Source organism: Ursus maritimus, unplaced genomic scaffold (genome assembly GCF_017311325.1).
Source record: "Ursus maritimus isolate PB19 unplaced genomic scaffold, ASM1731132v1 scaffold_34, whole genome shotgun sequence".
NCBI classification, from domain to species: domain Eukaryota; kingdom Metazoa; phylum Chordata; class Mammalia; order Carnivora; family Ursidae; genus Ursus; species Ursus maritimus.
This window is the reverse complement of record NW_024426008.1, coordinates 18,561,480-18,575,410: the sequence shown is the minus strand read 5'-3', so window position 1 is coordinate 18,575,410 and position 13,931 is coordinate 18,561,480. Positions and strand designations below refer to the sequence as shown.

Below are 13,931 nucleotides of genomic sequence, written 5' to 3'. Positions count from 1 at the left end.
TGGGTAAAATGGGTGAAGGGGGGAGGGAGACACAGGCTTCTAGTTACGGAATAAGTCAGAGTATAAAAGGCACAGTATAGGGAATGTAGTCAGTGGTATTGTGACAGTGTTATATGGTGACAGATGATAGTTGCACTTGTGGTGAGCATAGCATAACATACAGACTTGTCAAATCAGGATGTTGTACACCTGAAACTAATATAACGTGTGTCAATTATACTTCAATTTAAAAATTTTTTTATTAAAAAAATGAAAGAAAATAACATGTGCTTCAGAGGCTTACAAGAAAGTCAGAAGTTACCCCTCCTTGCTCATCTTCATGCAACTTAAGACCCTCAGGGCACCTGAATAGCTCAGTTGGTTGAGCCTCGAACTCTTGGTTTCCGCTCAGGTCATGATCTCAGGGTTGTGGGATCAAGCCCTGCGTGGAGCTCCACACAGAGTCTGCTTGAGATTCTCCCTTTCCCTATGCTCCTTCTGCTTGCGCTCTCTTCCTCTCTCTAAAATAAATCAATCTTTAAAAAAAAAAAAAAGACCCTTAAATGTCATGGCTCCCTGATTATGTCATTATCCTTGTTTGCCATGTAAGTAACTGGCTTTAAAAATTCAAATGAATTAATAGTTAAATGCAAAACTCTTAGCATTAAGAAGTGGAAGGAACATGTTTAAAGATCTAATACATCCCAATGGAAAAAAAATATTTGCTCTAAAAGATTGGATGAAATCACAAAGGTAATCAATAGTGTTGAGTATGAAAAACGTAGAACTTCTCTATGTCATAATTATAAAATGAAAGACAGGAGCATGGAAAACATGAATAATGTGCTTGCAGGCAGATTAATTACCTTGATACATAAACATCAATAAGAAAAACACTAGTAAGCATAACGTAATAGGTAAAAATCAGTAACTAAAACACTAAGAGCCCCATAGAAAAATGGAAACAGTAACAGAAAACTCAGAAGAAACACAGAGAGCTCAAAAAAGATATGCCAGCCGTGTTAACCATCACCAATAATTTTCAGAAGTGCACATTAATATCGACAGATGCTTTCTTTCACCTATGAAATTAGCAAAGATTATTAAAATAATACCTCTAAGCATGTAATGAAACGAGCTCCCGCTCACTGGTGATAGTGTGAATGGGTATATTCTTGGAAAGAAATTTACTCATATGCTTTTTAATGGCCTTGTAATTCTAGGAATCTAAGAAAACATTGAAATTGGACAAAAATAGAAGCACAAAATAATTACTGTTGTATCATTCACAGAAGCAAATCCCTTGGACCACCTCCCCGTCCTTTAATATTAGCATTATTTTTTTAAGTTCAATTAGCCAACATAGTGTACATCCTTAGTTTCAGATGTAGTGTTCAATAACAACATTGGCATTATTAACTGACGTATTAACACATAGTTGTGCTCACACAACGGTGTCTCTTGCAACTAGAAAAAAAAAATTCTTGGGGCGCCTGGGTGGCACAGCGGTTAAGCGTCTGCCTTGGCTCAGGGCGTGATCCCGGCGTTATGGGATCGAGCCCCACATCAGGCTCTTCTGCTAGGAGCCTGCTTCTTCCTCTCCCACTCCCCCTGCTTGTGTTCCCTCTCTCTCGCTGGCTGTCTCTCTGTCAAATAAATAAATAAAATCTTTAAAAAAAAGAAAAAAGAAAAAAAATTCTTACGATGAGCTGCTCATAATCAAGTGAGCAAATGCATATTACATCGGTGTTCATCGAAAACTGCTGGGTCGAGATGGTATCCTAATATTTTTAGTATAATGTGCATGGAACAAAAGGTAGAAATAAACATGCCCAAATGTGAAGAGTGGAGTTACCCCGGGGGCAGTAGAATTGAGTACTTTTTTTGTTCTGATTATTTTTTGGTACTTTCCAAATGCTTTTATAGGAAGCATCTTTAATTGAAGAAAGTTTTTGTTGTTTTAAAGACTTTATAGCAAGAAACTTGTACCCATGATCTGGGCTGGGACATCGATCCCACTTTTGTGAGAGCACACGGGGGCCAATAAAGTATACCACCAAAATGATTTAGAGGTCAAAATTTAGTTTAGAAAGATTGAGGGACACAGCTTTTTTTTTTTTTTTTTTTTAAGATTCTGAGAAATCTCTTCCTTTCTTGGAAACTGCAGCAATAACCCCCAAAACATAATGAACCAAACTAGATTCTCCAGTTAACAATATTATTAGCCTGTGGTATTTCAGAATAGAGTTGTAAATTCACAGAGGTCCATTTGGCTCTTGCAGATGTCGTCTGCTGCTGAAAATGGAGATGCCACACCTGGAAAACAGAATGAAGAAAAAACTTATAAAAAGGTGAGTGGCTGTTTTGTTTTCTTTCTTCAGCTCAGAGAAAGGAACACTTTCATTGCTTGGAGTGTTAATCTCTCCTCGGCTGTTTCTCCCTGTAAAGCAGTTGTGTGTGAATTACTGCCTTAGTTTCTTGTTGCTGTCCCAAATTAGCACACCTTCCGTGGTTCTGACAACACAGATGTATGATCCTGTAGTCACAAGGCTGACACGGGTCTCCCTGGGCCGGGATCCGGGTGTCTCCAGGGCTGCGTTCATTCCTGGGGGTTCTAGGAGAGCGTCCGTTCCCTTGGCTTCTCTTGCTTCTCCACACTGGCTCCATTCCCTGTCTCACGATTCCCTTCCAGCTTCAAAGCCAGCAAAGGCCGCTGAATCTCTGTCAGGCTGTATCACTCTGACCCTTTCAAGGATGCTTGTGAGGACTTGCAGCTCTCCTACATAATCCAGAATAATCCCTTGATTTTAAAATCAGCTGGTTAGCAACCTTAATTTCTTTTGCAACCTTAACTCCTCCTTGCCATATACCATATTCATGGGTCACAGTGATTAAGACGTGGACGTCTTTGCAGGGGTGGGCGGGGGCGTTTTTCTACCTACCACAGTTACAGTGCTGTATAGAGAACGTTGACAGAAGGGAGTTATTTGAAGACCCTTATTCCTTATGTGTGTGCAGTGTTCTGTGTCGAGTATGTGAATCTTTTTTTAATATTTTATTTATTTGAGAGAGAGAGAGAGCGCACGCATGAGCAGGGGAAGGGGCAGTGAGAGAGGGAGAAACAGACTCCCCACTGAGCAGGGAGCCTGATGTGGGACTCAGTCCCAGGACCCTGGGATCATGACCTGAGCGGAAGACAGACACTTAACCGACTGAGCCACCCAGGCACCCCCCGCCCCGCATATGTGAATCTTTTAATTGACTTGTTGCTTCCCACCAAAATTTTACACATTTTTTTACCTTTGTATTTTGAAAAAAAAAATTGGAGCGTGAAATTCTGTCCCATCCCTTTTCTAAGTCTCTCAGCTTCCCTGTCTTCAGCCCATTTCACAAAAATCCCCTTCCAGACTTTCCAGGGTATCTTACCTTGCTACTCTTTGACTTCGATTAATTCTTGGCTCCTGGCAAGGAAGCTACTGTTCAAACACATTACTGGGGAGTATGTCTTCTCAGGCACCACTGCTTCTGCTTTTAAATTGTTCATTTTACTTCTAAAAGTCCGTGCCCTCCTTCCATCTTGGGAGTAGAAGGTTTGTGTATTGAAAGTTTGTTCCATCTTAACTTTTCCGTTTGCCTTTTACTCTTTCATGGATTGCTCGCAAGACGTTTTGTCGTAAAGTGCACGAACCTTCTGATCCAACCACATGTTCAGGTTATGGAATTACCATGATATTTCCTGCTCCATTTTCATGTGGGAGACTCTGCCCTTTTTCCTGATAAATCTTTTCTTCTGACTTTCCTCTCAGCCACACGTAGAAATATAACCAGGGAGTTGCCGCCCAAAGTGATGACATGGTTGGGGCAGAGTAGGGGGAAGATTCAAGAGCTCAGATGTCGGGTTATAGGGTATAAAATGTGTCCATCTGGCCACAGGTAGCGGTACCCTGTTACTTATTTGTAGACACAGGTAGAAAACCAAATCCCATCTCAGTTACCCAAGACTCCTTATAAATTCAGTCAAGCATGAGAACCAGCAGAGAGATGGTCAAGTTGCCAGACTGTCACTGTTTCACATCTGTTTCGGGTGGTTTTCTCAGTCACCATCCTGATGCACTGTTCTTGACTGACCTCTGACCCACAGGACTTCTTTAGTGATGCAGAAGTAACACAAGGAACATGACCATGAGATCTTGGGGTTTGTGCAGTTTGTCTTGACCACAAATTAGTAAAGCAGGTATTCAGTAATACAGATATGATTCTTCGATGAGCACCTCTGATAGCGTATTTGACTCTGCAATACTGGTAAGGTTATAAGAACTAAAAATCAGATATTAAGATTGCAAGGAATTCCAATCCAATAAATAAGAGAAGAGGCAGGAAACTTGACAGAAAAACACCAATGGTTTGTTTTTTGTTTTTTAAGTGTGTGGTGGCAATGGGAGCTTTTGGATGCTCTCTGATGTAAGAGGAAGATAATCAGTGGAGGAGGGCATATTTAGCTTCTCTGAGAAAAGCACCAAAAAGACTGTATAGTGCCTGAGTCTTTAGTCGTCAATAAATATGGTGTCGATACGCAGAGGAAGAAGAAGGGGCTACGCAGAGAAAGTGTTGTTTTTACACAGCTGACAGCTCAGCTGAACTACTCAATTTAAGTCTTCGCCATGAAGCAAGGAGATTTTCAAACGGGGGGTGTTCATAATGGAGTTACCAGAGCTGATAAGAGCCTCACTAGCTGTTGGAAATGTGTTTGTCTCTGGGCCCAGATGAACCATTTCCCACATGAAAGAACTTGAAGCTGGGATAGAGAAACCACCGAGTGTGAGTTTTGAAAAATTGGGACAGTGGAAGACATAGCAGATAGCGGGAGATAAACAAATATCATCCCTCTTTTCAGCAATGAGTAGAAAGTACATTCTGGAAACCAGATGTGGCTCTGCTCCTTGGCATAATTTGAGCACGGGTTGGTCAACATATGGTTTATGTACATTTAGAGAGGAAACATGTCTTTTTACAAACCTACAGAGGCTCATAAAGATGTAGTTTATGTCAAATTAACTGCATTTTCTATTATGAGAGAGTCATTAAATTAGTCACGGATAGAATTCTCAAGTTTAGTGAATCTTGACTTAAGGGCACGAGGAACATTCTTGTGGTTCAGACAAGGTGAACAAATATGGACTGAATATTATGACTAGTGGGCCTGTAGCTGGTTGGACTAACGTTTCCAACAAATGGTGGTTTTGCTTCCTGTTCTCTCATCTCTACCAGCATGGTGCATGAGTTGATCCTATATAGCTTAATATTTTTTATGCATGACCTTCATGAAGACGAAATTTGTGCTGGGCCAATGTGCAAATGACAAACAACCAGGAAGGTAACTAACAGACTAGATGAGTGTCCTCAAGGCCACCATGCATTTCATTAAATATTGTCCCTTTTTACAAATACTTGGAAGTGAATGTCTTTCCCAGTCCTAAAGGCCTGACCATGAGGTATGCACCTTTTTAATAAGCAGCTTTGATGACCCATTGGGTTTTTGCCTCTGACTGAAGCAGTCCAGGTGAAGAACCCCTTGACCTAATGTGCTGGACAGGGGAAGGATATCAAAGGAGTTTATAAGGAACTTAGGGTTGAGTGGGAGGGACAAGACATGAAAACAACTTTAGAAGACAGTAGTCTGTAATAAAGGGTTCAAAGGAGGAGAAATCACTATGGGTTAGAGTTAACAAGGAGGCTTGGGCTTCCTCTCTGGAGCCCCAGATTTATTGGACCAGCTGCCAGCCACGCTCAGCATCATGAGTCCTGGGATTTCCACATGTTTTTAGGGAACACTCACCGTTCATGGGACAACGCTGTCCTCTAAGTCTTGATTATCTGCACGTGATTACCGAAGCTGGCTGCTTTCTGTTCTTTCAGTTGACTGTTTCCCTAATCCATGACCAGTTCTCGATAAGCCAAAGAATAGCTGAAATCAGTGGGTGAGGCTCATGTCTCTGGCTCATAGCCGAAATAAGAATGTCGACTTTACCTGCTTCAGACAAGCATGTTGCCATGAAGGCAGGCATTAAAGGCTGCCTGGCTGTGTTTACAGAGTGTAGTATTTCCATTCTCAGCTCATTTATCCAGTGTCTTCCAAAAGAGCTGTCAACACAAAAGCCTGCGGCGGCCAAGCAGGTGACAGGGGAGTGAACTTACCCAGGGGACAGTGGTCAACAGGAGAATACGCCGTTTTTTTTAAAGGGGCAAGTAGCGCATGCACAATGCCGTCCAACAGAGCCACGCGTGAGTCCTCGCCCAGGATTGCCCAACACACTGATTTTCAAGAAACTAAAATGTGCACTCTGATGCAACATCTCCCAGTTTTTAAAGGTTGGCAACTGATTCAGAATTTTTCACAACTATGCTCTGGGTAATGCAACACACTACTGATCACGTCTGACCTTCACACAATGGTCCGTCTGCAACCCCTGCACTGTTTGAGTAAAGACGTGAGGTAGGAAGAAAGGGAAATGCAGAAGAAATGTGTGTGAGACCTGCTCCCTCCCCTCTATGACCATACAAGTTTATTTAAGGTAAAAAAGACCCACATGAAAAAATTAAATAATGACTCAAATTGATATGAAGTGCCAAAGCAGGTGGCATTTCACGTAATCCTCTAGCAAGTGCTGATGAGCCCAAAGCTCATTACAGTCTTCTGGGGAAAAGGCCTTTTCTTGAACTCGTTCATTAGCAAGAGCATTTTGCTGGGCTGCAGATTTTATAGATGCCCCATTGCCTTCTGGCATGATGGAAAATCCCACTCCTTAGTGACTGCAAATTGATCTGTTTAAGGGATGGGGAATCCGATGAGCACAGGCACAGAATCAGGGCTGAACATGATTTCTTGGAGGAAGAGGCGAGCTGACCTAAACAAAGCTAAGTGTCAGTGTTTAGGGAAAGTACAAGTGATTTGGGGGGTATGGGCTGGCTCTAAGTGACAGGTAGCCTTGAGAGCTATTTTGAGGGGTGTGAATTTTGTGTTCTTGGCCAGCACTGTGCATTAGAACTTTCTGCAATGATGGAAATGTCCTGTCATCTGCACTAATACAGTAGGAACGAGGTGCATGTACCTGTTGAGCTTTGGAATCTGTGTCTGGTTTGTCTGAGGAATGAATCATTAATTTTAGTTAAATATCAATGTAGATAAGCATATGCGGCCAATGGCTACCATGTTGGACAGCGCAGTCAGTGAAGTACCACAACGTTGGTTGGGAGATTAATGACTTGAAGAAATAACAGTACAAATCACAATGAAGGCTGAAAGTGTCCAGAGTAACTACTAGAAATGTGCTACCACTGCTAGAACTATAGAAATTTGAGGAAGACATTTTTAATTTCTTTCATAAGGTAAGAAACTTCGAAGGACGCAGAAGGCAGGCCATCAGTTCACTTTAACAATGTTCTAAGCTCAGGGAAAATTCTAATGCTGGAGATCTGAGTTTGCTCTGTTTTATACGTGAAGAAATTGCCCACTCCTCCCCCACTCTTCCATAACAAAGAGATGTCAGAGTGATTCAGTGACTTACCCAGGTCACCTTGCAGTTCTCTGTCACAGAGATGATTAAAATCTCTGGCCGTGTGATGTCCCAGTTGTATGACTTGTTCATTGGAATTGGTCATCGTTTCCCCCATCAGCTGGGCATGGACTGACCCGGGCATTTGTTACTACCACCATTTGCCTTTCTTCCTCTCTCAAGGCTCCACCCAGGGTGGGCATTCCAGACCTCTTGCCCCTCCCTTTTCTACTCCTCCTTCCATCCCGGCCTGCCCACTGGAGCACCCCCACCCCCTGGAGATTCTGGTTTGGATGAGTGCTTCAGGCCCCCCTGGACGAAGAGGTAGCCTGTCTTTGGCACCAATACCCCAACCATCAGTCTCTCTACCTGATTTCCACCAAGACCAGCACACTTGATAGCAGCCCTCAGAATGGCAAACTAGGACCCAGTGTCCTTGACCCACTTTCTCTAGTTTTTTCCATTTTGTTGTGTCCTGTTTTTAAGGCCTTAGTTGTTCATTTAATTTTAGTGTCCCAGCCAGTTTCCCTATCAGTGGAAGTAGACAGTGATGGGGTAAGAGGGAATAATGCCAGCCCTTACCACATTAGAAGGAAAGACGACTTTTATGACCTTTTAAACGTATGGTAATGAGTCATAGATTGTTCGATCTAAGAAGAAGCATTTATTTTCTGTAATTGATCTGTATCTTCATTTTTCTCATTGATGGAGTGTCATTAATACATATGCTGACTGCCTCGCTGTGCAGGGAGGATTGGACTCATCCTGGAAAAAGTAGAATACCAGTGTGTGAAATCACTGTCTGTCTTAGCTAAAGTGAGGTCCCTCGGCCTCTGATTTCCAATCAGATTAGTTCTGTTAGTACTGAGCAAGGCAGTCTCATGTGACTGTCTCCCCCAGAGGTAGGCTCATGAGGAGATGGGTCAGTTAGCATCCTGGTCGCTGGGCTCTTGAGGAGTTGGGTCAGTTAGCATCCTGGTTGCTGGGCTCATGAGGAGATGGGTCAGTTAGCATCCTGGTTGCTGGGCTCATGAGGAGATGGGTCAGTTAGCATCCTGATTGCTGGGCTCATGAGGAGTTGGGTCAGTTAGCATCCTGGTTGCTGGGCTCATGAGGAGTTGGGTCAGTTAGCATCCTGATTGCTGGGCTCATGAGGAGTTGGGTCAGTTAGCATCCTGGTTGCTGGGCTCATGAGGAGTTGGGTCAGTTAGCATCCTGGTTGCTGGGCTCATGAGGAGATGGGTCAGTTAGCATCCTGGTTGCTGGGCTCATGAGGAGATGGGTCAGTTAGCATCCTGGTTGCTGGGCTCATGAGGAGATGGGTCAGTTAGCATCCTGGTTGCTGGGCTCATGAGGAGTTGGGTCAGTTAGCATCCTGATTGCTGGGCTCATGAGGAGTTGGGTCAGTTAGCATCCTGGTTGCTGGGCTCATGAGGAGTTGGGTCAGTTAGCATCCTGATTGCTGGGCTCATGAGGAGTTGGGTCAGTTAGCATCCTGGTTGCTGGGCTCATGAGGAGTTGGGTCAGTTAGCATCCTGATTGCTGGGCTCATGAGGAGATGGGTCAGTTAGCATCCTGGTTGCTGGGCTCATGAGGAGTTGGGTCAGTTAGCATCCTGATTGCTGGGCTCATGAGGAGTTGGGTCAGTTAGCATCCTGGTTGCTGGGCTCATGAGGAGATGGGTCAGTTAGCATCCTGGTTGCTGGGCTCTTGAGGAGATGGGTCAGTTAGCATCCTGGTTGCTGGCTCCAGCCTGGCCTGTGCATGGGAGAGCAGACAGTGAGTGCTGGGGCAGGACTCTGTGGCCTTCTCTCTAGCTGGGCTTCAGAGTAAGAAAAGGTTGTGCTCCTGAGGGTGGGCTGCCATTATGTTTTTCTTTTAAATTGAGCAGCAAGCAGATGAGGTACGTCACTTTCAGAGAAGGGAAATTTTTCAATAATCCCATTAGGTTTAGAAGCATGGAGAATCATCTGCCATTACCGTCCACCCACCTGCACAGATCTTCTCTCAAAACCCTGCCGCTTCCGTATAGTGTGACCCGTGGTTTTGTGTCCTTCCTCACTAAGTCTGAAAGCAAGTGATCACAGATCTGCCTTTATGACCTCCAAGCCATATATTTCAGGTAATTAAGCAGAAACAATAGGCAGCTTCAAATAGGAGGAGAAGCCAAACTGTCCCATCAAGGTGTTCCCTTGCCTTGTTCATTTCTAAGTGACCTATCTTGACCTTCACGTTGGAGGGAGTGTCTAACATGTTAAGAGTGTCTAACACGTTGGAGGGAGTGTCTAACATGTTAAGCCACTCAGGTTTGCTACACGTTGGCATTCTGATTAACTATGGAATTTCCATCTTTTTTTTTTTTTTGTCCCTGATTCCATTAAACATTGCATTGGTGTCCCCAGAACACCCGAAACGTGCTGTACAGCTTTCTTCGGGGCAATAACGACGACTCCATTGTTGAGGTTGGTGTTCACGGCAGGCAGGCGCCTGGGGTTTTCAGTGTTTCTGCAACCTGCTGGGCCATCTAAACTGGAGCTCCTGCTCTCAAGGCACAACGTAGCTTTTGCTTTCAAATTAAACGGCTGAATATATCCAGGCGATCTGCATGCCTCCCTTCACATCTTGGGGGTTCTGATCTGGCCAGCAAGTCTCTTGTCCCAAGGCCTATGGCTTGTCCATTTTTTTTTTAAAGATTTTATTTGTAAGTAATCTCTACACTCAACAGGGGGCTCGAACTTACAACCCTGAGATCAAGAGTCACATGCTCCCCTGAGTGAGCCAGCCAGGCGCTCCTCGCTTCTGCATTTTAATCGCTACCACCCCATTTCCCTTGCCTGGACACTTAACAGACATTTGTAAAGGTATCTCTTAGAAGTTGCTTGAGAACACAGAAGTGAGACATTCTAGAATCCTTGATTGTGGATTCCAGAAAAGAAGACCAGCAACATCGGTTAGGTTCTGGTCTTCTCTCTACTTCACAAACACTAATAGGATGTGCTTATTCATAAGTTTTGCTTACTTAAGTTAGAGTCATTGGTCGCTAGAAGAATCTTACGTATCAAATTCCATTGAATTTATTCTAGCTGGAAACCTAATTCAGCAAAGAAAGGCATAGTTATTATCCATCGGAAGCAATTTTAAAAGCTTTGTTAATAAGAAGAGCAACATTTATCAAGGGCTTAGCATATGCCAGGCGTCTGTCTGAGCACTTAAGAATTATTAACTCACTTAATCTGCTAACAACCCTGTTGCTATTTTATAGATGAAAAACTGAGGTATAGAGCAGTTCAGTGACCTGCCCCAGGGCACCCAAGTAAGTGGCAGAATAAGACTGGGGTGTGAAGCCCAACCATCTCTCTCTGGGGTGCGTCAGACCCAAACCACTGCAGTGTTTTCTGAAGCCTGTGGTGCCTGTGACATTAAAATGGAACATTCTCAATTATCCACTAGAATGATGGGGGCCAGTGGTACAGATGAAACTAGCCACCTTTGGAATGGGACCAAAGTAGAAATGAATCATTTTCAAACGTGTTTTCCCCAATTCAGTGGTTCAAAAGCCAACTTGCCTTGTCCAAAGTGTGTTTCTCTTCTGAATAATATGGAGATATATGTAGTTATAGATACAGATATCTTCTAATAATAGAGAATCTGAACTGTGGCCTCAAAAGAACTTTTTCTAGAAAGTACATATTAGTTTTGAAAAGAAAAACAGTCTGATCCCTTGGGCACTGTGTGGAACACTGGAAATAAAATGACAAAGTAATGATTTCGAAACCGTTCTTGAGCCCAGAACTAAAAATTGAGATCCCCTCAGAGGGGGTGCTGTATTTTGAACTGTTCTATCAGGAGAAGAACGCATTTCAAACCTAACTGCTCTGCAGACTGTCTCAGGAAGAGGAAGAACTCACTAATAACCTGCTCAGTAGCACGGAAGAACTGATAAAGCAAGCCCTGGGCTGGAGGGTGAATCCTTGGGAAGTTATTTTCCTGTGTGGGAGTCAGGGTTCCCCAGATAGTGCACCTGTGTTTTCTGGCAGGTTCGCTGTCTGCAGATCCTGCGTCTGGGCTTTTATTATACCACCCACGGCAGGTAAGACAGTGCAGCCCTCTGCGCGGAAGCTGTCCATGAGACGTTCAGTGCATCATTAGGGAGAGAGGCAGAGGAAGGTGGCTGTGGTCTCGGAGGACCGTAGAATTAAGAACCCCCAATATGTAGGTACATCCAGGCACCCGGAGACACCATTTGGGTTCAGTTATTAAGGAAAAGTTTTAACTGTTCACAAAGCCTAACTGTGCTTTTTTTCTCAGTGAAGAGCACCCATTCTTAATTTCATGGGAGTGCTTTTTACTCACCCAAGATGTGCTGCTGGCTGCTGTGCATGATGGATCAGGGAGCATTGGGTTATGAGCACCCCGCTGACATACAGACTGTCCAGGGGACATTGTAATTCTCCCGAGCTACGCTTTCATACTGTGACTTCGGCATTTTTTAAGGATGGTGGTTAGTGCCTGGGATAGAAGACATACATTTGATTGTCTGTCCGTGTACTCGTTCATGTAGTCAGCTGACAAATACTTACTTAGCTTGGCACCGTGCTGGGCCTGGGGGTTAGGACAGAAGCCAACACAGACATAGTCCCTGCCCTAATAATGCTTGCATTGTCGTGGTAGAGACAAACCAGAAGACGTAAACATAATAAAATCATTACTAACTTTTAAAGTGCTATGAAATACACCCACACATATATGGTAAATTAATTTATGACAGAGAAGGCAAGAGTATACAGTGGGGAAGGGACAGCCTCTTCAGGCACCGCTGCTGGGAAAACTGGATGGTGGCATGCGAGAGAATGAAACTGGACCACTGTCCTACACCATACACAGAAATTAACTTAAAATGAATTACACGCTTGAATGTAAGACCTCAAGCCATAAGACTCCTTGAATAAAATGAGACAGTAAGCTCCTTGACATTGGTCTGGGTGACGATTTTTTGAACCAGACTCCAAAGGCTAGGGCAACATAAGAAAAATAAGCAAATGGAACTAGTTTATGTTTGTTTGCTGTCTGCAGATCCTAGAAACTAGAAACTAGAAAGCTTCTGCACAGGGAAGGAGACCATCAATGAAATGAAAAGACTGTCTATTGAATGGGAGAAGATATTGGCAGATAATTCAGCCAGTAAGGGGTTAATATCCAAAATATGTAAAGAACTGATACAACTCAGTAACAGTAAAACCAAACAATATGATTTCAATATAGGCAGAGGATCTGAATAGACATTTTGCCAAAGAAGAGGTAAGATGGCCAAGAACATGAAAAAATGCTTAGTGTCACTCATCATCAGGAAAATGCAAATCAAATCCACACCTCACACCTGTCAGAATGGCTCTTACCAAAACAGAAGAAATAACGTGTTGGTGAGGATGTGGAGAAAAGGGAACCCTCATGCACTGTTGGTGGGAATGTAAGTTGGTGCAGCCACTGTGGAAAATAGTATGAAAGTTCTTAAAAAATTGAAAAATAGAACTACCATATGATCTAGCTTCTGGGTATTTATCTGAAGAAAACAAAAAAATACTTATTCAAAAAGATCTACATGCCCCCATGTTCGTTGCAGTGATATTTACAATAGCCAAGATATGGAAACAACGTAAATGTCCACTGGTCGATAAATGGATAAAAAATTGTGATACACACACATGTACCTATATACACACACAATGGAATATTACTCATCCATAAAAAAGAATGAAATCTTGCCATTTGTGACAACGTGGATGGACCTTGAGGGTATTATGCTAAGTGCAATAAGTCAGACAAAAACAAATGGTGTATGATTTCACTTACACATAGAATCTAAAAACAAACATAAAACAGAACTCACAGAGGAGATTGGTGGTTGCTAAAGGGGAGAGGCATAGGGGGTGGTCAAAATAGTTGAAGGGGATCGATCAAGAAGTACAAACTTGCAGTTAAAAGTCACAGGGATGTAATGTACGGCATGGTGATTATGACTATATTATTTTATTGCCTATACAATATATATTACTATTGACTGTAATATTGTATCGAGTATTTGAAAGCTGCTAAGAGTAGATCTTGACAGTCCTCATCATGAGAAAAAAAAAGTGTAACTCTGTATGGTGATTGATGGAAATTAGGCATATTGTGGTCACTTTGCAGTATATACAAGTATCAAACCAATTTGTCGTTCATCTGAAACTAATACGATGTTGCATGTCAATTATACTTCAACTTAAAATGCTGTGAAGAAAATAAGCAAGGGTGGTGTGCTCCCTTTTAGCTAAAGTATTTCGGGGAGCCTCTTTAAGGAGGTGACATGAGGGCTGGGATCACAAGTGTGAGAAGGAACCCGCCAACAGAAGAGTAGAAGCA

The 13,931-nt window shown here is 43.0% G+C and overlaps 1 protein-coding gene across 14 annotated transcripts in view; it reads left to right on the top strand.

Annotated features, from left to right (window-relative positions):
* The window catches only part of PIP5K1B (phosphatidylinositol-4-phosphate 5-kinase type 1 beta), a 298,246-nt gene that overhangs the window by 115,045 nt on the left and 169,270 nt on the right, over positions 1-13,931 (top strand). For all 14 annotated transcript variants that reach the window (XM_040620276.1, XM_040620265.1, XM_040620269.1 and 11 more), the window contains one exon: positions 2,262-2,330. In XM_040620276.1, coding sequence (XP_040476210.1) covers positions 2,262-2,330 — 69 coding nt within the window. The remainder of the gene's footprint in view (positions 1-2,261; positions 2,331-13,931) is intronic.